Below are 25,769 nucleotides of genomic sequence, written 5' to 3'. Positions count from 1 at the left end.
GGTGCTTCCATTTTGCTGTTTCAATGAAGACACTTCATAGCATTCTAAACATTCCTGGGTACGATAAACTTGTCATTCTAACACAGAATTAATTCTCTGGCCATTGACTCAACCACATGGTGGTCTTAGATGGCTGTTTTCCAGTGTCATGATGCTCTTTGTAAGTTCAAATACGCCCATCATTCACATACTTTTATGTACCGTTGTACAATGCCTCCTGTGTACATCCCCAGTATTCTAACTTTACACTAGTATAACATTTATCACATTGTTTTATAAATACGTACATCTGTCTTTCCCACTAGGTTGGAAGCTTCCTGAGGGCATAGATTCTTATTCTTGTTTTCTTTTTCTAATTCACAGGAACCAAATATATTTGGCTTATATTAGGCATTGATTAAATATTTGCCAAATTGAATCATTTAACCCACATTTCCAATGTGTTAGGCACACTGTAGAGCATATTGCATATTTTAACAAACTAAATCATCAGAATATTCCTAATAAGTGTTATTGTTAGTCCCATTCTATCAAGGAACATACTTAGAGATGTTAAGTAATTTATTTAAGATCTTATAGCACAGAATGTATCTGATTGCAAATAACTTAAATAAATTTTAATAATTTAACATATTTCAACACTATTCACTTAGAAATAAGTGGAGGGTTCCATCTAGTATTAAATGGTAGTTATTCATACCTTTACTGCTATTTTAGGATAGAAATCTGATTTTATGACTGGCATTCTTTAGCACCATAGTTTATGTGTACATATATCCAGTACCTGTTAATAACAAATACTATTTTGGAGCTATATTTCAGGCATCTGGCAAGACACCTACATACATTATTTCACTGACTCTCCCAAAGAGCAGTTAAAGGTAAATATTATTATCCACATTTCAGAGAAGGAAACTGTGCCTCAGAGAGATTTAAAGCTAGCTCAAGGATCCACAGGGTCAGGTTCAACTGCCCCGTACACGCACTATAGTCTGCTTTGAATATTAATAGCATCTCTAGCCTACTGAGCATCCCAGACATCCTTGGTCTTGATGCCACGTTTATCAGTGTGGCGAAAACAAAGATTCCTTTAAAACTTTTATACTGAGTAACACATTTCATACGCAACATTACACAAATCTTAGTAGGCAGCTCAAGGAATTCTCCATGTGAACACAACTAAGTCATGGCCACTCAGATCAAGACACAGAGCATTTCCAGTACCCCGTCCAGTGCTTTCGTGGTGTCCTTCCTAGGTAACCCGCTCAGCCCCTGAAACACACACTATTCTTTCTTTCTTTCTTTTTTCTTTTTTCTTTTTTTTTTGTATTTTTCTGAAGCTGGAAACGGGGAGAGACAGTCAGACTCCCGCATGCGCCCGACCGGGATCCACCCGGCACGCCCACCAGGGGGCGACGCTCTGCCCACCAGGGGGCAATGCTCTGCCCCTCCAGGGTGTCGCTCTGTTGTGACCAGAGCCACTCCAGCGCCTGGGGCAGAGGCCAAGGAGCCATCCCCAGCGCCCGGGCCATCTTTGCTCCAATGGAGCCTCGCTGAGGGAGGGGAAGAGAGAGACAGAGAGGAAGGAGAGGGGGAGGGTGGAGAAGCAGATGGGCGCTTCTCCTGTGTGCCCTGGCCAGGAATCGAACCCGGGACTTCTGCACACCAGGCCGACACTCTACCACTGAGCCAACCAGCCAGGACCACTATTCTGACTTTCATCAGCACAGATAGATCAGTTTTGCCTGTTCTTGACATTGAGATCAATGAAATCACATACTACGTACTCTTTGGTATATACACGGCTTCTTTCCCTAATGGAAGACACCATCTTAAAATCTCTTCCCCATAGTATTTTCAGTGAAGGGTTTGCTGTTGTTTTTACTATAAGGAAGTTTCTTTTTGTCCCTCTCCTGAACTTGATACCTTATTCTTCTTTCCGCTACAGAGTTTCAATCCTCCCAGGGGTTCTCTTCTTCCCATTACCTCCCCCAGATGAAACCCCTCCCCTATCTCTGCTGAACTGACTTTGCCCCGCTGGAGAGAGCAGGGGATCGCCCTGATACCAGGAGAGAAGCATGGCTGTAAAACCGTGCATGTCAGCAGGGCCAGAAAGGAAAACCTTTGCTTGGCCAGGATGATCATATATACTTTGTGTGGTATTTCTCTCTTTGAGTTGGTTGGAAGACTTCAACGAGGGAGACAGTTCCCACCCCTTCCCTTGCCCAGAGTAAAGAGCCATTCTGCAGTTCTACTGCATCTAGTCCTCAGTAGCTTAATAACCTTGGGGAGGAGGGGAGATCATCAAACTAGGGCAGTGAAGAGGGAGCTGGGTGTTGTGGATGGTACCCAGACTTCGGGATAGGTCCTGTGATGCAGATGACCAGAATATCAGTGAAATAGAGAAAAAGGAAAGCTGACAGGTGGAAAGGAAAGCAGCCTAATGTGACTGTGTCCCTGGTACTGATCTAGACCATCCTGAATGACACAGTCCTCCACTCCAGCCCAGACAGAACCACCAGCACTGCCAAATTGCATGCCAGCTTCTTCTTAACAAACTGCAGCCCTGGTTTCTCGCTGGAGAATGGGTCGACTTCAGTATGGCTAGAGAACTGAGGAGTCCAAGTAAACTTTGAGTGTATTTATTATAAACACTAATTACAAAGCTAGACAATGTTTTCATGGGACGAAAACAAATTTCTATTTGAGTGTACTTGGAGACTACAGTGTGTCCCTTAATTGGCAAATCATAAATAACACACGTCTACAGATATCCACAGACATACGTATACAGGTTCAGCACCACTTCATTTATGACCTAGAGCTCAACAATTAGGGCAAGTATTTTACTGATTTTCTTAAAATCACAAATCTAGGACACTTTAGGAGTTTTAGCATTTGCCTTAACTGCACATTTCATTTTTGTAGCCTTTCCTTTTCTTCCCTTCCTATAGTAGGATAAAATCAGGTGAGCCTCAGAGATTCAAGCTATGGTTCAAACAGTGAGAAGAGCTAATAGCTCTAGGTAATGTCTCCAGGACATGGCCATCCCCGTATCTCAGCAGCCTGACCTGCCCGCCCACCCTCACTTCTGACTGCATCCAGCTCTATCCTGCTGACTAATTTCATTTCCACGTCTCTTCACCCATGCCCCCCTTTCTCTGTTTCATGGTCCGCTGGCAGCCTCTGTAGTCTTTGGACAAACTCAGTGAGCTGACAGAAGGATGAAATGAAGCATTCACAGAAGGTTCTGATCAAGGGAAGAAAGTGCACATGTTTAAAAATTTCATGATCTTTCTATTTTGATGTGTGCGTGCATTTTTTTTACAGGTGGGGGAAGTGCGTGCCCCCACCGACCTGGTAACTGAAGACCTGCGCCTCCCACGCGGAATGGTGACTTCACACTTTCTGGTTTCTATGCTGTTTTTCTGGGGCAAAGGACGCAACCACTGTGGGAAGACAATAGCCCCCAATAAAAAATGCAGCTTGAATATCTTCCTGTTCAAGAAGGTCACTTGTTAAACACACCAGAAGCGACTAAGCTGGCTGAAATGCAGCTACTGATGACCTAAAGCTTAATGGCACTAAAAATTGTGCTTGGTTCTTTACCTCTATTGTCTCATTACATCTTCACAGAAACTCACAAGTAGCCCTATCTCCTGTTATCTTCATTGTATAAATAAGAACAGAGATGGTTAAGGCACAGCAGTAACTTGCCTGAGGTCCAAGAGCTAAGGAACAAATAGCAGAGTTGGGGCTCCAACTTAGGTCTTGCTGACCCTAGAATCTGTGTGATTAAACACTAAGCCAAGAGAATTCTGGGTCTAAGGGTAGCTTTCCCAGCAACTTGACTAAATCATCTTCTTAGAAAGTTTTAGGAAAGTTTGAACTTGAGTTAAACTCGATTCTAGAAATCGTTAAAAAGTTTCCTGACTTCTATCTTCAGGGAAGACCTAGATTCTCGGATGTGAGTAGAGAACAACTGACCAAAACCCATTGAGAGGAAGAGTACAAAACCTTGGCCATCCATTCAGACCAGAAGTTTCCCCATGTAACCTTAACTATCGCCCACTAAGATCCTGCCTGTATAGCAGGCGTCTCCAAACTGCAGCCCCCTGAGGCCATTTATCCAGTACCGCGCAGCACTTCAGGAAGGGGCACCTCTTTCATTGGTGGTCATTGAGAGGAGCACTGTATGTGGCGGCCCTCCAACAGTCTGAGGGACAGTGAACTGGCCCCCTGTGTAAAAAGTTTGGGGACCCTTGCTGTACAGTATTTGTCTTTATAATAAATCACTATTTCTCTTTGATCCTCTGGTGGTCAGGAATTATTATATATCACTTCTCTCAATGTTTTTACACCCAAGTGTTAACTCTTCTCATTGATTCTATTGAGACAGAACATGAAACACAGGCTTTTACAACTGCCAAGTCATTTGAGATATGTTCTCATTTTATAGATGTGGCACAAAAGGCCCATAAAAATGAAGTAATTTAATCAAGCTTGAAAGTCTTATTAGCCAAGGTCATGGGCTTTGGGGTCATAACAGTTCTAATAGCATATACTGGTAATACTCTGAGTCTTAGTTTCCTAATCTGTTATAGGGGATAACATACTGAAATGAGTTACTATTATATCACATCAAGTTATAGATTACAATATCATACTATACTATATACTGCTATTTTTTTTTTCTTTTGTATTTTTTCTGAAGCTGGAAACGGGGAGAGACAGTCAGACAGACTCCCGCATGCGCCCGACCGGGATCCACCCGGCACGCCCACCAGGGGCGACGCTCTTCCCACCAGGGGGCGATGCTCTGCCCCTCTGGGGCGTCACTCTGCCGAGACCAGAGCCACTCTAGCGCCTGGGGCAGAGGCCAAGGAGCCATCCCCAGTGCCCAGGCCATCTTTGCTCCAATGGAGCCTTGGCTACGGGAGGGGAAGAGAGAGACAGAGAGGAAGGAGGGGGGGTGGAGAAGCAAATGGGCGCTTCTCCTATGTGCCCTGGCCAGGAATCGAACCCGGGTCCCCCGCACGCCAGGCCGACGCTCTACCGCTGAGCCAACCGGCCAGGGCCTATACTGCTATTTTATTACATAGTAGAGTTTGTCAGTGCCATGAGAAGTACAAATAACGCATAGGAGGAACCAACATCACCGTCATCACCATTACCCAACAGAACAGAGCCCAGACCTTGTGCTTTAACTCTCTGCCACTCACATGGCTTGTGTATGAGCAGATAAGTCCACACATCCAGTTCCAGGGATACCCCAGGCCCTCCCCCATGTCAGAGCAGACCAACCTCAATGAGGAGATTTACCAACCAAATGTTTGGTAAACAGTAAATAGTAAAAACTGAGGCTTCTTTATTGCATTCCTGACCTGGATTTGTGTTTCGAGGACTGAAGTAAAGTTCCGTACTTTGGAAAAGCTGGTCCCATGGACAACCCTCCAAAAGGATGGCTGTTCACAATGATTCTCTAGAAGATCTGATTTTGACTAAGTACCTTTCGAATGCCATCTTGACAAATGACTTTTAGAACGAGAGCCGATCTAAGTAAAGTTAGAAGGTTGTGAAATAATTTAGATATCGAATTAATTATGGGCCCTAATGAGGTTAACCTAATCTTCCCACACAAAGATAACACCTCCTGAGAAAAAGGTAACCATCAGTGTGAAAGATTAGCAGGAAGATAATAGGATCTTTTCTGATAGAATTTAAGTTAGACACATTTGTTTTAGCTCCCTAGGAAGTCAGGTTAATAAAGCAAAGGGGTGATTAATGATGATGTGTATTAGAATTGAACTGCATGGGAGAAGAGGAAAGAGCCTCAAGGAGAGTATGTGTGCGTGCGACAGAATGCGAGTAAGAAAGCACTCCGGAAACTGCCTGATCTTCACAGTTTCTTCAGAATTACAATTCTGCCCCCCCCCCATTATCTCCAAAAATAAATAAGCCTCAAAGAAACATGCAAACATCTGGCATGCAACAATGCCATTACACTCATTTTGAAAAGAGACAGACATCACTCTGAATTTTTTTATTTTCAGGAAAGTCAATATCCCGCGACTGATCCTGTGCTTACAGGAACAAAGGTCCCGCAGGATGGGTGCTTCTTGATTGGGGCTGCACCCTGCAGTGACTTGGAGAGTAGTGATGCCTGGGGCCCCTCTCAGAGACTTGGTTGTAATTGGTGCAGGGTGTGACCTAGACATTAGGATGAGACGTATGAGAACCGCGATTCTGCTGAGCTCTCGGAGAGCTCCAATCCTTCTGCTGTTCCTCTCAACTTGACAGAGTCGAGCTAATCAGGCTTAAATGCCTGCTGAATAAATAAAATTAAAACTGCCTTTGAAGAATGACCCTTCCCTTTATGTTGCCAAGATGATTACTAGAAGAAAAACTAACATGTAGATCTGAAAATTCCCTTCCACTCCAAAGCACCCAAAATAGAGATCTCTGCCACTTCATAGGAAAAATCCCTTTCCCTCATCATTTTTTAACATCAATATCCTACCATAATTCTTCTTATAAATTCAGTCTTTTCATCCATTCAGAGAACACTTATTGAGTAAATAAGTAAGCAATAAATATAGTAGCCATTGGGCACACGCTGCTGAACACTGGAAAATACATACCACTTCCATTCGGTGAGGTGAATGATGTTGTCAGGGAGGTTCTGTGTGCAATGGGAACTGCCTCCTGGGGGCGGGCACCTCCTACAGACTGGGGAAATCTGATAGGCTTCCTAGATAAAGTGACACCTATGCTAAAATTGAGGACAGCAGAATTAGCTTAGCAAAAGGCTCTAGTCAGGGGGTAGGGGAGCTCAGAGCAGAAGGAGTAGCACACCTGCAGGCCCAGTGGCATGCTGGCCATGGCACAGACGGGGAAGTGAAGGAAGTCCCAGAGCCACCGAGCCTGCCCTATAGAAGATGCTGCATGTGACCCAGGGAGGGAGGTGGCCTCCCATGGCAGAGAGCCAGTGATGAAGCTGGAGCAGTAAGGCTCAGCGAGACCACACAAGACCCGGAAAATATCTTAAGTTTAAGCCTTTGTTTCCTCCTAAATAAAATGGCAGAAGGGTGGGTCACCCAGTTTTATGTAGGTAAATACTGTAATTGGATTTGAGTTTTTGAAAGATCATTTTTGCTGCAAAGCAGTAAACATATACATACATACACACACATATATAGTGTTTTTTTTGTGACAGAGACAGAGAGAGACAAAGAGAAGGACAGATAGGGACAGACAGACAGGAAGGGAGAGAGATGAGAAGCATCCGTTCTTTGTTGCGGCTCCTTAGTTGTTCAGTGATTGCTTTCTCATATGTGCCTTGACTGAGGGGCTACAGCAGAGTGAGTGACCCCTTGCTCAAGCCAGTGATCTCGAGGTTTTAAACCTGGGTCCTCCATGTCCCAGTCGGATGCTCTATCCACTGTGCCCCACCCCCTGGTCAGGCAGCAGTGAATATATTGAACAGGGGATAACTTGAGTCCAAAAGATCAATTAGGAAGTAACAGGCCTGTTGGAGAGAAGTAGCCACAGGAATAGAGAAACGGGCATATCTAAGACCAGTACGATGATGACCCTCCATGGGATTGATGACTGGTTTGACTGAGGGCGAAGGACATTGAAGATCTCAGGTTAGGTACAGGTTCTTGGGTCAAACCAACCACATGGGACACAGAGATGTGCGGATCTGGAAGGGACTGTATACAGTTTGAGATGCAAGTGGGGTATCCAACGGCTATTTCCAATGGCAGTTGTTCTCGTGGGCCTTATGGCCCTAAAAGGAAGAGAGCAGAGTGGCACAGTGAATTTGGGAATCATTGCCATGCAAATGGTAGTCTAGGCCATGGGGTAAATGAGCCTCGATCCTAACAACCGTGTAGAGCAAGGGAGAACGTGAGCTTAGAGAAAGCTCAATGCTGAGGAAATGGGCAGAGTAAGAAAAGCCAGAAAAGCAAATGGAGGAGAGGCGGAGGAGGAGGAGAGCTGGGGACTGAGGTGAAACAGGTCCAGGAAGGAGAGTTGTAAGGAGGGTGTCACCAATCGCGCTGCAGTCAAGCACCTGGCCCCATTTCTGACGTGTGACTGCTGACAACGTTCAAGCCCCTGGACCCCACCCACTCATCAGCAAGCTGGGCACCTTCTCTGCCGGCACCAGCAGGACCTTCCTGCAAGCCCCACTCTGACTGCCATGAAACCCCAGCCAGTCTGTTCCCCTAAGCTCTCAAGCCACCTGAACAACAACCTGGCAAGCCTCTTTATGCGAGACATGGACCTTTTCATACTCTCTCGGTCTGCGTGTGGCACTGTGAGTTTCACATCCAAACCAAATTCTGGGTGGGAGAGTCCCTCCTCTCTCTCAGGGTGACCACGACATAAGCCAAATAGCCCCAGATGACTAACGTGAGGTCCGAGAGTCACTGTCTTTGGCAGCAGGGAGGTCTCTAGCAGGCTATGCTCTAGTGGAGAGAGGGAAGTAAACACTGAGTGTCAAAGTGTGGAGGACAGAGAAGAACGTGGCAAGATGGAGACGGTGAACCCAGACAACTCTCTCAACAGGCTTTGCTGCAAAAGAGAGGGAGAAAGGGCGTGGCGGCTGGGCGGGCCACGGGGTCAGGAAAGGCTCTGCTTGTCTGAGTGCTAACATGAAAGAGCCTGAGCATGGGTACAGAGTGGCAACCAGGTGAGAGAAAGCGGGAGGGTCCAGGGACAGGAGAGAGGAAGGCAAGGGACTGTGACAAACTCCCGAGAGGCGACACAACCTCCAGGGCCAGATGGAGGAATTCATTTCAGACAACATGAAGGGAGGACGTGCTCGGGGGCAGATCAGCTTGCACACGCCACCCGTGGGCACTCTGGGAGGGGTGTGCTGGAAGGTAAGGAGGAGCTAGCAGGATTGGAGAAGAGCTCTGACCTGGCCTCGGGAAAAGAGACAGCGCTTGTCCTCAGCACACAGAAGGAGGTGGGCATGGGTACAAGGGCCACGTGCCCGTCTTCCTACCATCTGGGGGTGCTGGTCTCTTCCCGGCTTGCCTATTTGGAAAAATATGTCTATTTCTTTTTCCCTCTCTGCCACCAAATGGCTATAACCTACTCTTTATAGCTTACTTTATCTTGTTTTTAAGCTGTTTATCCATTTGTCTCATTATAGAGCCTAGAAAATTTAGAGACTATAAACAAGCAGAAAAACTTCTAGTCCCATTAAACCTACTACCTGAGGTTATGATTAATATCATAATCGTTCCAGCTAAAATGAAAAGTGATGCAAATATGCTTTTAATAAAATAGGGATCGAACCATTTGTACCAATTACTTTCTTGCTTATACCCATTTAGCATTGATCGTCTAGTGATGTTTTCCCATGTGTTCTATATTCTTCCAACTGTCTTTAACAGTGCTGGGATATGCCATGATATGTGTGCCATAGTATGGCTGCACTGAATAATAGCCATTGATTTTTTTTGCACCCCCCCCCCCCAACATCCACTTCTATCTTCCTCCGCAACTTTCCTTGGGGGAAACCATGGCTTTTGGGTGATGCTAACTCCACTCATGACTTCAAGGTCATGCGTCCTTGACACCAGGACTAAACTATTGCATTTCCCAGTCCTCAGAGATTAGACTGAGTATGAACAGCACCAACCTCAAATTCCAGGAAGAGGGGCAAGGAGTACAGGGTCAGTAGAAGTGCCAACACATATCCATGTCCCCTTCCACGCTCTGCTTCTAGGAGGAGCAGCACACATGAGCCAGGGAGCGTGGAAACTTGTGCTCCCTGAGGGAGCATGGAAACTTGTGCTCCCTGAGGCCAGAGCCTTGGTCTTACTCATGTGTGTTCCCACCCAGAGACTGGCTTAGCGCACGCAGGTGGTGACCGCCAGCTGCCGCTGTGCCATCCAGCCATCCCCAAGTTGAATGAGACAAAGCTTGGACAGGTTGGATGGAAAAGTAAAGTCAGAACCAGCACTTATATTTCTTTTCTCCTGAAACATTGCTCGACAGACTTGAGGAGAAGGAGGAAGGGAATGAACCTGGCTGGTATCTGGGTAGTTGTTTTCTACTTTTGAAAAGAAATTAACAGCCCTTGCCAGATGGCTCCATTGGTTAGAGCATCATCCCAAACACAGAGGTTGCTAGTTCGATCCCTGGTCAGGGCACATACAGAAGTGGGTCCATGTTCTTATCTCTCTCTTTGCCCCTCACTAAAATCTAATCAATAATTAAAAAAATAAAAGAAATTAAATGAGCCTGACCAGGCAGTGGTGCAATAGATAGAGCATCGGACTGGAACGTGGAGGACCCAGGTTCAAAACTCCAAGGTTGCCGGTTTGAGCACAGGGTCGCTGGCTTGAGCGTGAGATCATAAACATGACCCCATGGTCCCTGGCTTGAGCCCAAAGACCGCTGGCTTGAAGCCCAAGGTCGCTGGCTTGAGCCCAAGGTCACAAGTTAGAGTAAGGGGTCACTCACTCTGCTGCAGTTCTTGGCTCAAGGCACATATGAGAAAGCAATCAATGAACAACTAAAGAGACGAAGGAGCCGCAACAAAGAACTGATGCTTCTCATCTCTCTCCCTCCCTGTCTGTCCCTATCTGTCCCTCTCTGTCTTGCTGTCTCTGTCACAAAAGTAAAAATAAAAATAAATAAAATGAAAAAAAGTGAAACCCAGACATGAATTAAATTTCATAGTTTATACAATGTTTTCAGTACATTACCTACTTTCAGCCTCAAAACACCACCATTAGATAGAAATAATTACTACCCCTCCCACCGTGGGTACAAAGGCTGAGACACATGGATACAAAGGACAGGGTTCGGGGTCATGCACACAGTATGGTGCAAATCTGTCCGTCAAGTGGGTTTTTCCAGTGCTTGTAGAACTGTATAAAATCAGCATGTGCCCACTGGGTCTGAATTTAGCTCCCTGCCTGTTTTTCTCATTTTCTTCTCCTCCTGCTTACATGTCCTAGAAAGAAGCTGAGGGCCCCATTTATACAACTCCGGGCTCTTTCCACCAGGCAAGGAACAAGGCTGACATAGTTCGTTGAGTAAACACAAGTGGCAAGTGACAGTGATTTACGCTCGACTTGCAAACGTCTGATTACCAACCCTTCGCCTGCTATGTAAACAGGTATAAACTGAGATTTACACCGGTTTACACAGGGCGGTACATAACTTAGTAATCTCTCCTCTACATGGCGCTTGCAAATGTAAATGTTTAAGCCCAAAGCGATGGCAACGCTGTGATGCAAGCTTCCAGTTTCTCAACTAGAGACGTGTGCCAATGAATGGCCCTCACATGCCCCTGCCCAGGGTGGGGGTTCAGGCTCAGGCCGGGAGCCCACAGTGCTGGGGGGAGTCTCACTGGGCTGACAGGGACGGAGCTAGCAGCAATCCCGCCACCCTTCAGTCTCCTGGGTCCCCAGGCTTTGCCCCTCAGTGATCCTTCCCTGCACTCCTCTGCAGACACCTGAGTGGGGTGCCCGTGTGTAAGCTGGAGGCAGGAAGAGAGGGGAAATACAGCCTCCAGGCTGGTTGAGAACCCATTCTCACAGGCAGTGACCAGGGCACGGACTACCTGTTAGCAATTTGCCTATGCAAATTGACCTAGATCATGAAAACCACATGCAAATGTGTTTCCCCCTGTAGTCAAAAAGCATTGACTACCCCTGCTAGAGTGCACTGAAGCAGAGTGCTGCCTCCTATGAATCTTTCATCAGTATTATTCATGTTCCAACCAGCCAGGCTCTCGGCTCAAACTGGGAGGATGGAGATGGGGCTTGCCTCCCCTGCTCCTACTGGTGAGCCTCGGCTTCTTCTAGAGCGGGTGGTCCGGGGTGAAGCCATACTCAATCCACCCACATTCAGAAGGCTGGGTGTGACTAGAGAAGGGTGACTGTGAGCCAGAAAGCGAGTTACCTGGTTTTTCTGCCCTGTCACAGAACTCTAGCTCACAAAGTTTCTATCTCCTGGAATTACTAGAAATGCCATGGCTGGGGTTCTGCTAGGTTTTTTTTTGTTTGTTTGTTTCTGTTTTTTTAGGTAAGAAGAGGGGAGATAGTGAGGCAGACTCCCACATGTGCCCAGACTGGGGTCCACCTGGCAATTATTAGGGCCAGTGCTCTAGTGTACTGAGTTATTTTTAGCACCTGAGGCTGCTGCACTTGGACCAACCGAGCTATCCTCAGTGCCCAGGGCCATGCTCAAACCAACTGAGCCACTGGCTGTGGGAGAGGAAGAGGAAGAGGAGGAGGAGGAGAGAAAGAGGGAGAGAGGGGGGAAGAGAAGCAGATGATCACTTCTCCTGTGTGCCCTGAGCAGGAATCAAACCTGGGATGTCCATACACTGGGCTGACGTTCTATCCACTGAGCCACTGGCCAGGACTTTTTTTTTTTTTTTTTAATCTTAACATATCTACTACTATGGTCAGACTTCTAATAAAATTCTGGGTATGAAATGAATTTGATATTTTCCTATACTGACAGATTTATGGTAAAGAAAGAAGAGCTACACTTGACTGAGTACAAGGAGTTCTTTTTCTAAAAGTTTGTTTGTTTCTTTAGAAAAAGGTTATTTTTCTGAAACCATTTATTGAGCAACTGCACAAGGCAGGCACTGGGCTGGACATATGTTATCGCCTTCAACCCTCAACCCAACACTGGGACGTGGGCATTATCCTCGGCTTACAAAGAAGACCGAGACCTGGAGAGCTCAATGACGTGATTGAGGTTACCCAGCTGTTAAGGAGGGGGGTGACCAGGGTTCAGGCCCCAGCATGACTGTGTCCAGAGCCCTTCCTCATAAATGCGCCGTGAGCTTCTGTCCTCTGAGCGCCGGGCCTTCAGAGGTCATGCTGGCTTCTGGGTCTTGGAGTGTGGACACCAAAGCCCAGGAAGAAACGAGCAAGAGACCCGTGACAATACGAACAGCTAACACATGTTTCATTTTATACTCTAAAAATCAAGTTGCTGAATAGCATGTGTGAAACCTATGAATGTGATCCGTCCCCATGTCAGCCCTGCCAGGTGGATATTATCACTTGCATCCTCATTTGACGGATGAGAATGACCAAGGCAGAGGGAGCACCTCCCCAGCACTTCACAGCCAATAGGGGTCTGGTCTGGCACTAGCCCAGGTGGGCTCTCCCAGAGCCACAAGCGTGAGCCCCCAACTGTCCCCATGAGGCTGTTACCACACAAAGAACACCAGGAAGCTCCAAACACTGACTTTAAAGGAAGAAGACCACCAGGGGAGAGATTCCTTTAAAAAGCACCTCGGTGCGACTATGTGGGACCTCCGAGAGAAGAGTCACTTTGCACAAAGCATAGTGACTGGCCAACCCGCCTGTCATGACTAGGGGAGGCGCCTGTGCAGGTAAAGAGAGATTACACCAACAAACGAAACCAAAAGCAGAACGAGCACTGGACAACCCGGAAGGTCTTCGTGTTACTCCCAAGACGATGGTCTGGGGTTCACAACGAGGGGACAGGAGCCGGGGACGGGTGCAGAGAGGACCGCAAAGACCAGGGGCGACCCCACTTACTTCCTGACTTGACTGTCCGCCCTCTCTGTCACGTAGTAGCCCGGCTTGCACTGGTATCGGCAGGTGGAGCCCACGTCGTGGTGGCCCTGGAGGCAGCGGGGCAGGAGCGGGCTGGCGTTGGGGATGGCAGGGGCAGCTCCGCACTCCAGCTTGCAGTAGGCTTCGGGGAGGGACCAGAGCCTGTCCTCCAGGCAGGACAGCCATGGGCTCGGTCCTGGCCCCGGGAAAGAGGAAAGAGAGGCACAGGGTGCTCAGGACGCAGCACCCACAGACATGACAGCAGCACTAAGAACCCAACCCTGCCAACACGTTGGCATTCTTAGAAAGTACTGTATCCTTTGTTGGGCAACTTCTCTAAAATCTCGGGGCAAATGCTTATCCTTCTATATTTCTCACCCACAGAAGGGCCAATATGACCTGTTATATAAAGTAGGGCTCAGATGGCTATTCTTTGACATCAGAGAAAGAAGGGGCTAATCTTCTACCATTCCCTCGCTTCCAAACTACAAATAATAAAAATATAGCAAGCGACAGTGTCATGGAAAGTATCGTCATAGTAACAGATTACCTTTCTATGCTGCTTCGTATACGTCAGGCACTATTCTAAGCATTTTACACCTGTTCACTCATGTAAACTTCAAACCTCAAACAACCCTATGAAATAGATCTCATTGCTAACCCCCTAGTTTGCAGATGGGAAGGATTGGGTTTAGGTAACTTGCCCAAACTAGTAAGAAGCAGAGTTGGGAACTGAGCTCAGGTTGTGGGGCTGCCGAGTTCCGGGCTTAGACGCCGCCCCGTATGCCCACTCAGAGCCGTGGCTGCTCCGAGGCACAATCCAGGGACCTCTCAGGGCTACATCGCCAGCCCACCCCAGCCCTTCAAAGTCAGAACCTGCCGCATGGGGCTCGGGAACTGCATGTGGAATAAGCCATTGTTAGGCACACGGAGGGCTGGGAAGAGGTCGAGAGCAGGCGTGGGGTCAGTTTGAGCAGGTTCTCCTCCCCGTCTTCACCTGTGACTAGTGGTACAGTCAGAAACAAATCTTATAACTGTGTGCTCATCTGTAAAACTGAACTAGAAGCACCTAACTCATAGGGTGGTTGCAAATATGAAATTCTTAAAATGTGCACAATAAAGTACAGCTTTATCATTAATATTATCCAGAAACTGTTGGCTGGCTTGCCTCTGAAGGGCATACAATAAAAAGAAAAGCAGCCCTGGCCGGTTGGCTCAATGGTAGAGCATCGGCCTGGCGTGCGGAAGTCACGGGTACGATTCCCGGCCAGGGCACACAGGAGAGGCGCCCATCTGCTTCTCCACTCCTCTCCCTCTCCTTCCTCTTTGTCTCTCTCTTCCCCTCCCGCAGCCAAGGCTCCATTGGAGCAAAGTTGGCCTGGGTGCTGAGGATGGCTCCATGGCCTCTGCCTCAGGTGCTAAAATGGCTCTGGCCGCCAACGGAACAACTTCCCAGATGAGCACAGCATCACCCCCTGGTGGGCATGCCAGGTGGATCCCAGAAGGGTGCATGTGGAAGCCTGTCTGACTGCCTCCCTGCTTCTAACTCTGGGAAAATACCAAAAAAAAAAAAAAAAGAGAGAGAGAGAAACAGAAGGAAGCCTTTGTTTCTTTTGGTAATGAGTTTCTGAGCCAGGGTGTTCTTTGAGGGATCCAGAAGAATGGTGTTGCTTTTGGGGACTTTGCTGGTGTTATCAGAAGAGGGTGGTCCAGCAGAGCAAATGAGAAGAGTATTGGGGTAAAGATCCCCCAAGGACCCCCAAAGGGAGAGGCACTGACGGCACCCTGCACACAGCTCCTGACTGGCCAGACAATACCTTGAAGCTTGGCGGGTGGGACACAGGAGATGGAGCAGCGTTTCAGGAAGTCTGTTCCCTCCGGGCAAGAGAAGGTCGCGTAGTTCACCAACGATGGGTCAGGAATGCCACAATCAAGGGGCGTGCAGCTCACTGCCCGGTCCCAGTGCCCGGAGGAACACGTGAGCAGGATTTCCTTCTAGAAACAGAGAACATTCCTCTGTCAAGCTCACATCAAAAAAAGGCTTATCAAAACAGTTCTGCGGTGGTTATTTGCACAGACATGCAAAACAGGTAAAAATTCTGTTGTCCTTCCCCCTCTTTACACCTTGCTGTCCTAACACACAGCCTCACAGCGCTGATGCTGACGGGAGGCACCTGTCTGTGCAAGAGGACCAGGACAGGGAGACACTCCCCCAGGCGGACTCTTGGGCACCCTCCACGTGTTCCTCCTGGCCCATGCTCCGCGCTCCTCCTCCCCGCTCCGTGTGCAGAGGCGCTGGCCCGTGCACGTCAAGCCTCTGAGTGGACACACTGGCCGGAGAGTGGAGGGAGGAGGGAGGACGGAGGGGTGAGGTGTGTATCAGTCCTGCTCCCTCCCCGGGGGGCTGCCCTGCCCACACAGCTCCTGTGTCTTCCTGCGGGTCCTCTCACTGCTCCCCCCAGTCCCCTCTGCGGGCTTTGGGTGACAGCTGCCCCTCACCCTGCAAGACGGCAGCATCTCCCTGCACTTTCCCCATGTCCTGCCGCCACCTTGGCAAGTGGTCCCTTTACTGAATTCTCTCTAACTGCCCATTTTTGAGCATGTCCTCTGTAACCTGCTGGGACCCTTACTGACAAGCCAACTGATAATGCTAATAGGCCTCATCACCTCCACTGTAGATGGTGCAGGTACCTGGGAACAGCTGAGAATTAATTCATGTTAAGACTCTTCTAAACCTTGGGCTTCAGTTTGAGAGAGTTCAGTCATTTCCCGGGGCATCGGTTCTGCAGGGTAGCCCTGGAGTTCATTACCACTAAGGACATGAAAAGACACTGACTGAGCACCTGGGAGGGCCCGAGCCTCTATGAGGTCTGGGCACACAGGACGCCCTCAGGAAACGGAGCGGCTACAGGATGGACCAGTGGCTCTGACAACACCTGCAGGGGAAAGAATGCTAACAAGGAGCCAGAGAGGGACAAAGGGAGGATAGGAGGTCTGGAACGAAAATGCAGGAGATGCAGTTTTGTTATATCCTACCCCCCTCCACGAAGATCAGAGAGAATACAATTCAGAGAACGCAAACGATTAAGACAAAAGAAGTAGGAAAAGGGAGCCGCGAAGGAAGAAAATATAAATACATAAAAACTACAGCGATGTCCTATCTACGGGCTTGTTCTGTGGCAGCGAGGGAGCGCTAAGGGGCTAGCTAGCCAGAGGAGGGGCTGCCCGCGCTTGGGAGGCGGAGACGGTGTGTCGGGAAGGTTCACAGAGGAGAGGTGACTCAGGAACTGGCTTTTGAATGAGGAGTGGGACTTGCCAACCAGAGAGGGGACGGGGGGACGGGGGTGGGGGAGAAGAAAGTGTTCAGAGTGAGGGGAACAGAATGAACAGGAACTGTGGAACCTGGAAGCTCAGGGCTTGTTTGGGAAAAAGCACAGCTGTCACCCTAGCCAAAGGGTTACCAAAGGTCAAATAGAGAGAGTGAGGGGGATGGTTCTGTGGTTCAGCTAGCCAGCCAGCCAGGCAGGAGACCATAAGGGCCAAAGGTACAAGGACTAGTGAAAGCACCTGTCACCCCTGACACCTACTCCTGGCCGGCAGCTCCGCCCTGCTTCCCGAAGTTCCCCAGTAGCCTGCCAGGAGGAGCCGACTCAAAGCCAGACACATTTTTCTGTTTAGTTTCAGTTGTGTCAACAAAAAGCAAATAGCCCCACTGTCTTGTGATCGCAAGCCGGGATTGTACAATTTCCTTAGTGGGACCCACCTCAGGTGACAGGAGAGGTCAGCTGGAGAGCTGACTCCACCAGACGGCTGGTAAAGGTGAGGTCCCAGCCCAGACTCTGCCCCTGATGCCCTCGCAGCCTGGAAGCCTGGCCCAAACCACAGCGGTCACTTAAAGAACATCTCCTGAACTGCATAGAGCAGCTGGGTTTTCTCCTGGATTCATTAAGGACAGTCCATTTTGTTATGAATTTGCTCTTAATTTTAATGCATTGTAAGCACTGTCTTTTCTTCTCTTCCCTCCCTTTCCTAACACACAAATGTATTCAGTCCCTACCCTTTTGTTATTGTAGTTCTTTTTCATTTCTTTCTCTTTTCTACAGCAAGTTAAGCTGGGCTATGAACAGGTAGGTGACAAGAGCATCACATCAACCAGAACACCATAGACCAGGGGTCCCCAAACTACGGCCCACGGGCCACATGCGGCCCCCTGAGGCCATTTATCCGGCCCCCGCCACACTTCTGGAAGGGTACCTCTTTCATTGGTGGTCAGTGAGAGGAGCATAGTTCCCATTGAAATATTGGTCAGTTTGTTGATTTAAATTTACTTGTTCTTTATTTTAAATATTGTATTTGTTCCCGTTTTGTTTTTTTACTTTAAAATAAGATATGTGCAGTGTGCATAGGGATTTGTTCATAGTTTTTTTTATAGTCCGGCCCTCCAACGGTCTGAGGAACAGTGAACTGGCCCCCTGTGTAAAAAGTTTGGGGACCCCTGCCATAGACAATGGTGGCTCAAGGTATACTAAAACTGTTTCTCTCTGTGCAGAATCTAAATCATCTGAAGCCCATGATTATATCTTTAAACTCCAAGCAAGTGAAGTTCTCCACTGACCCACACTCTGCTAAGCAGTCAACTGGTACAAAATGAAAACAATAATTCCTTCCTTCCAAACCACTGCCATCTGAGGGCCAGCTGCGCTTCCCCGCCCCCTCCCCAGGCTGCCCCCTCAGGAGCTCTCCTAGAGCATCACTATCTCTGCCCTAGTGCAACTTTCTCAGGCTCATCTCACGGTCATGTTTTAAGGATGGATTTCAAGTTTGAACTGTGCTGTAGAGTACTGAAAATTCTCTAAAGAAAAGATGGAAAACAACATTTTTAGTTGAGAGTACAGCATCATGCTCACGACAACGGCAGCCAAACACAGTGTGACATGCCTATCGTTCTGCTAGAAGCTTTTAAATTATTCCCAACCAGTCATCATAACCTCATGATACAGAAATACTCTGGTCCTAAAACTGTATTTTACAAATGTGTAAACAAACTTAAAGAGGTTAGTTTTCTTTTGTTGTTTTGTTTTGTTTTGACCTAAAATGACACTCCTAATAAACAATGGAGCTAAAATTTCATTCCAGATTTGTTGCCTGAGCCACACCCTTACCTCTTAACCACCTTGAAATCCTGGAAATGGTGGCAGCTTGCAGAAATTTGGAAAATTCTGGCAAAGCCAGAATCATGATAGAATTCCCACCTCAATAACAGAGGGAAGAAGAACCAATTCTTTCTCTAGTCTTCTTGCAAGAAGGGCTGGAGGCAGGGTGGGGAAGGGTAGGAGAATGAACCACAGAGAAGCTGGCTGCAACCTATCTTGCCCTCCAACTGTGGACAAGGCTGAATTGAACTGGGACATTCACATCTTGAAGACAAAAGTGGGGACTGTTACTTCTGACAGGAAGACAAGAACAGGGAGCAGGATGGAACAAGAATCCCTATCCACTGCCCACCTGGAGAGCTGGCACCTGGGTCATGGGAACAGCACAGGCTCTTATACACCATGCACTTCTTTAAAGCTATGCTTCCCCTGCCTTGTTGGAGTTCTCATTTCTCATTTTTCCTTTCAAATGACTTACAAACACCTGTCCTCCCCCCATGGGGCCAAGGCGAGGAGCATGAGTACCTTCCCTCCCCAGGGGCTCGGTCCTGACGACCACAGATTTCCAACTCACCTGCATGGGCCTGAGGTACTGCCCACTGCTGGCCTGGAGAACAAACCCCCTTTGACAGGTGACAGCGCACTTCATGTGACCTGGGCCACCAGAGGTACAGTTCACCACATCCGTGTGATCGAGCAGCAATGGTGCACAGCTGCCCTGCTCCTCACAGGGCCGGTGGACACAGCTAGGGGCGACAGAAACACAGCATCTTAGACGGACCCAGAACCAACAGGCGGCAGCAGAGACTTTGTGGCGCCTTCTGGAAAATGCCTCTCAACCAAAATGAACAATTTTTTCCCCCAAAACCTACATTTAACTTGTCACCTCCTTTCATACGACCTGGAACCACACAACATAAAATCGACAAGAAGAGTATCAGCTGAGAAGCAATGATGAAGTGACTCTGCAGGGCTCTTCCAGGAGGACAAATGATGATGAGCTAAGGTGGGGAATGTGTCCCCAAAGCTCTGGGTGGCATCGGAAATGAACAGATCACAAAAGTAACCCTCAACATATTTAACCCTTTGAGTAGTACGAACATTCACGTACATCCTCCAAAGGGTTAACAAAAAACTCACTACTCAAAGGGTCAACAACCAGTATTGCTGGGCCCCAAACAGCCAGCACAGACCCAGGACGAAGGTCAGGGATGAATCATGGGGGCTCCTGGTTTTCAGGCATTAACTTTGTAGTTAATGACAGGTTGGGCCTAGGGGGTCCCCTATAAAGGGGTCTGGGTACCCAAGATGAGAGAAAAGGCAATATTATGGAAATATTTTTGAGAACAAATCACAACCATGCACACCACTGAATATCAGAAACTGAGCCTGTGACGGGACGAGACCCGGGATACTGACACACGCCCACGCGCTGGACACTGGGCTCCCAGGACTACTTCTCAGCAGAGGAAGACGGCGGCCTGGAACTCCAGGGACAATCAACCAGAAACAGGAGAGCTGAACTCACCACAGGTCAGGGAGACTCAGCCTGGACCATAACATCAATCAGGACGTGACAGAGGAAATAGCCTCACCGCCTGAACTGGGACCCCGGTTACTCCCTGTGGGATTTCGGCTGAGTTGTTCACTCCTTCCCCCACAAGATGAGGGTAGTAATGCTGCCCATCCCACGGGGGCTGTCACTGCATTGTTCCAGTGAATCCCCTCTCCAGCTCCACTACAAACGGCCCAGGACCCACCCACAGTGGGCTGTTTTCTGTTAGCCACCCACACTTTTTAATTTTCCCATGTCTGCACATTTGCTCAGTTTGCTGAGATTCCTAAAAGACCTTCCTTCAATAAGGAGCCCTCCCAGTATCTTCCTACTCTGAGCTTCCCAGGAAAATGTAAAAATAAGTAATATTCTCTTCTAATACCTCATTTCCTCCACCTTGCATTATAATCATAGATGCATTTGCTTGTTCTTCAGTTAATAACTCATCCTTTGTTCCACAAGGCAATTGGTATCTAAATGTCTCCTAAACAGACAGCAAAGTAAGTCAATAGCTCTCAAAATGGGAACTATGTTCAATTTTCTAGTGGCAGATGGGAAACTGAAATACAAATATATTATTACTAAAAATGAGTTGGCCATCTTGCCCTACTCATTCATTCATTCATTCATTCATTTATTCATTAAGAAGTATTTACTGAGTACGTACGGTTGGCAAGGTAGTGGTCTGAGTACTGGCATTCCTTAAATTCATTCATTCATTCATTCATTCATTTATTCATTAAGAAGCATTTACTGAGTACGTACGGTTGGCAAGGTAGTGGTCTGAGTACTGGCATTCCTTAAATTCATTCATTCATTCATTCATTCATTTATTCATTAAGAAGTATTTACTGAGTACGTACGGTTGGCAAGGTAGTGGTCTGAGTACTGGCATTCCTTAAGGAACTCAGAAGTCTAGTGGGAGGGACCAACAAGATATTTTCTTGCTCTTAAAGTTGTGGCAGTGATACTAAGTATTAGCCAAAATGACTAGATTGATTTCATTATCATCAATTTGCTTTATTTTCCCCTGAATTATAGAAGTGGCCAGTGACTTTATCAAAGGGCAACAATATAAGAAGGTGGAAAATAAAATGTCATTGCACATACTGCCCTGAAATAATTGAGAACTGAGTTAAAAATCACTAGTTCCCCCCAAAAAAAGAGATGGATTTGATCTGAATATGCTAGAGTTGCTGCCCCTGATCTTGTACCCACAGGACTAAAGTCACATGTCAGTGACATATTCTCACTTTTTTATCTATGCTTTTTAGGTATGGATGAAGGGATAAGAGCCCCCACAGAGGGGAAAATATATGAGTTGAAGGGGGTTGTTAATTGTGAGCAGGAATCCCCCAAACACAAAGCTGATAATTGTGCAGGAAAGACAGGAAATACATCTTTGCCTCTGAGTCTCTGTTCAGCCTACCAAAAGAAGGGATCTGAACCCAACTATCCCTCCTGGGATGAGGTCAAAACACCTCATCGGGGATGCTGACACGCTTCCAGTTCCGCAGATGCTACAGGCCCTCACGGCCACGAAACATATTATTTCTTCAGCCTGTTAAGCAGAGAGAGTGCTGGGAAACAGAGACTCGTGAACAGTTGTGGTTTGGGTCAGCTTATTGCCAAGAAATTGATGTGAAATAGCACGTGCTGTTTTTCAGCGATGCTGTCCAATTCTGCCATGTCGCCATTGGGGACAGATCCATGCTGAGATACAACACAAAACTCATCCTGTGAATGAGCCCTCCTCCAGTCAGGATGGGGTGCCATGCGCTACCGTTGCCATGACTACCAATGGTGTGCAAAGTCCATCCAGCGTTGGCAGGAGGGAGGAAGAGTGAGACAGGGGAACACAGGCCGGGGGTGGGTTGGGGGGGGGGAGGTGACATGAAATAAAACCAAGATGAAAAAAAAAAATCTACTGAGCCCAGACCTGTTTATGAAGTGAGAAATGGTTTTAGGGCAGTGGTGGCGAATTCTTTCACTAGCTTAGATTTCCATTTGCTTCCTTTTTAAGGAATTTGTTTTATGAGGATGGTGTTTGTCAGGTCGTTAGCTTCTGATGGCATCTGGTACCAATTGTAGGCTTTTCTCACTCACACCTCAACCCCAAAGCCCTCTGTGTTTCTTTCTCTTCCACTACAAACACTGCCTTTCTGAGCAGAGCCGGGGCCCCAGCTCGCCATCCACTCCTGAAGCCGCCTCTCTACCCGGCGGCGCTGCCGCACGACATCGCAGAGATAATGCGAAGAGGAAACGTCGTTTTTGAAAGGTCTCCAAAGCTTTCTTCTTAGGGTCTCTGGACACATGTTAATGACAGGAGGCGGCAGAAAAGCTTGCAGTGCCCCGAGAGGTGGGAAGTTGGGTGTTTATCTTGGTTTGACATACAAGGAAACCGAAGCTGTCTGGAGACGGGGTGGAGGCCACACAGTGAGCCCGGGGAGAGTCCTCCGCTGGGTGGCTGGGGCTCGGAGTGCGCTTGCGCCGCCTGGGCCAGCGGGACCGCAGGCCATCACTCTGGGGCGAGGCTGCTCGCTTCCCTCTGGCTTTTTTCTCCCTTCAAAAGCTAGCGGCGTAGGCCAGGGTGAGCCACGAAGCTCCTTGGCAGGGCAGCCGAGGACAGAAGCATAGATTATTTAACAGCCTGTCTCCATGTTGAGCAGCTGTCTCTTAAACAACAGCGAATTGAATCGGGCACATTGGTCCAGCGGTCGGCCGTGGTGTCCGCAGGGCGCCCTGCTGAGAGTGTTCCCTCCTCTGGCAGCGGCTCCTCATCCTCCCACCCACTTTTTCCAGATCTCTCCTTACACCTCATCACAACGTGTTCTTAGGTAGGCATGTGATGAACCCGGTCCGCTGTGATTCACAGGTGTTTCCATATTAACAGGGGACAAAAGTTGGAAGCCAAAGGAATGAGTCTCTCCTGATGGAATTTTTTAAGTCAGGAGGAACCTTAGAAATCACACCCGGCCGCTGGCTGCTGCCTGCCCACCGTAACCGTGGCTAGCTCCTGGGCTCTCCTCGGGGTCTGTAAGGGACACCTGTACTCAGGACCCCTCGGTGACACAGTTCCATAAAAGGGTGACCTCTATGCCATGCGCCTCCTCAATCACAGGCATGCACGACACTCAGCAAAGGTTATACAACATAGACATCCAGACTTTGTCCCCTGGAGGCTTTAACTTTCTAGCTCTGCAGGGAGATCCTGGCATCTGTGAGTTTTTAAGTTTCAACGTGATTGGTCTGTTTTCACCAGGAGTGAAACCCGGCACCATAAAGGTCTGGATACAGGGGACCTGAGAGGTGTCAATAAATTCCATAGGCCAAGACTATAAAATAACAAGGCTGGGGCCAGGAGGAACTGGTCCCACTGCTTGATCCCCGCTTTAATGTATTAAGCACAAATTATCACGTGGAAGCCACAAGATACATCAAAATCATGAAACATTCCCCTCATACTGAAGAAACACTCAATACAGCGGAAGAGAGAAAGTAATGAAGTCATGTGTTACTGGTTGGTTATACAGCCACGCTGTCTCAGAGAAAGTTTCATCAGTGGGTAGGATTTGACATCCATGAAAGAGCAGGATTGGGGAAAACAAAAGAGATAAATAACATCCTGGAACGTCACCTCTGGTGCTATTCAGACAGGACACAGGGCCCGACGTCACTCTCAAAACCTAGACAGAAATCCCCATTTCCCCTTTGCCTCTGAGAACTAAGCATTTTATTTTACTGAAGAAAATTCAGTATGTATGGGTTTCTTCAATTTTGACTCATACATTTGGAGAACTTATACTGAAAAAGGTGAACATTTGTATTTAAAGACAGACTAAGGCACACTCCCAAAGTTCTCCTGTGCCGCCCAGTGGTTGACGAGGGACAGGTAAGGCTGACACCAGTAAGCAGGTAGCATTCTCTGCGGAGGGAGCGGACAGACCCACTAACAAACCTGTCTTGAGCTGTCCCCCAGGGCATGCCAAACCAAGCACATTTGCTTTTTTTAGTCTTCCGTTCCTTGAGGCCACTAGAGGGAAGCTGGCATAGCGTTCAGCCAAGACCCACATGTGGGAAGGTGGGTGACTCCTGATGGATAGGCAAAGTCCGGGCTGTCCTGTCCGCAGCTTCCCCTCTGTTTTGGTCCAAGGTCTCCTAAGGGTCTGAGCCACCCTGGAGGAATTCTAGGAGGCTATGACAATAGTCTGGAGTCCGTCAGAACCCATCGTCCCATTTCTCCCATATGAGAGTGGATGGAAGATTGTGAGTGAAGGACTCCATTTCCTACATATAACTGCTGGGGGTGGGGAAGGGGGTGACCTCTAACAGTGAGCTTAGGGGATCCACAGCTTGTTAACACATAAACGCACCTTAAAGGCTGTTCAACTAAGGAAACTTGAGACCAAAAGAAATAATGGGGTATTCCAGAACTTTCTACCACACTAAAACGACAATAGAGAAACAAAGAAGCATTTAATTAAACTTGGGCATGAACTCAAAAGCAGGATGACATTAGCTCGTGACCTTTCCTAGCCAATATGCCATCTTCCCTTGGGCTGCCAGAAAAGGCCGACTGCTATTCAACACCCAGAATCTAGGCCGGTTCAGGAGAAATGGAATGGCGTGGCATGGCGTGGCGTGGCGTGGCATGGCATGATGCAGGAAGGAGCAGAACCCAGACGGCCTGGGTTCTGGTCTTGGCTTGCCAGTGCTTATCTCTGCGACCTTGGGTAAGCCTCTTAACAACTCTGGCCCTTTTTCTGCAACGTTGTAAAATGACAGGGTTGAACCAAGTTCTCTCGAAGGCCCCTTCCAGCTCTAACATGATATTTCATTTCATAGATGAGGTGCTGGTGGTATTGGGGTAGGAGTCCAGAAAGCCACGAATGGGCAGGATGTGGTGGAGAAACCAACAAAGAGTTTCACGCGAGCTTTCTTGCCCAGTGTAAGTTTTTGCTCAATGCCTCGACTTTTCAGCTGTTTTGTTCGACACAAGATTGCGATCCATTTATCCAAGAAGTGCCGCCACTGACCCAAGAGCGAGGCCAGCAGCTTCTGCAGAAGCAGCCCCTTTAAGGTTAACTAGTAAAAAAGGATCATATATCTCTCCACTCCCCCACTGTGTTTTATGGGTTCGTATTGAAATGAGAGGGTGCGGGCTAAGAAGGAATGTATGCTCTGCACTTGGCAGCAGACGGTGGACGGAATGCAGAGTGGACTGGAAGAGACCAAGTCCTCATTAATCTTCCCACCCCCAACAGCAAAACCAAATAACGGTGCTAGCATCCATCCTTAGAGAGCTTTGCTCTTTCTCCAAACCAGAACAATGGGAGAGGGTCTCCGTGCCAGCACACCACGCTGCCTCCTCCTCACTCTGGCCCCATCGCTGTTCCACGGGACCTGGACCGTCAGCCTCCTGGGGCAGAGCCATGCTGGTACTTCAAGGAGCTTCACCGAAGGATCATACCAAAGGGGAAGGGA

General features: G+C 48.0%; 1 protein-coding gene across 1 annotated transcript in view; it reads right to left on the bottom strand.

Moving 5' to 3' along the window:
* Positions 1 to 25,769, bottom strand: part of PAPPA2 (pappalysin 2) — a 208,223-nt gene that overhangs the window by 45,824 nt on the left and 136,630 nt on the right. Inside the window, exons 14-16 of the mRNA XM_066361598.1 lie at positions 19,305 to 19,476; positions 15,395 to 15,572; positions 13,560 to 13,773 (exon numbers count right to left, since the gene is read on the bottom strand). Coding sequence (XP_066217695.1) covers positions 13,560 to 13,773; positions 15,395 to 15,572; positions 19,305 to 19,476 — 564 coding nt within the window. The remainder of the gene's footprint in view (positions 1 to 13,559; positions 13,774 to 15,394; positions 15,573 to 19,304; positions 19,477 to 25,769) is intronic.

This window comes from Saccopteryx leptura, chromosome 2 (assembly GCF_036850995.1).
Source record: "Saccopteryx leptura isolate mSacLep1 chromosome 2, mSacLep1_pri_phased_curated, whole genome shotgun sequence".
Lineage (NCBI taxonomy): Eukaryota > Metazoa > Chordata > Mammalia > Chiroptera > Emballonuridae > Saccopteryx > Saccopteryx leptura.
This window is presented reverse-complemented; position numbering and strand designations above follow the sequence as displayed.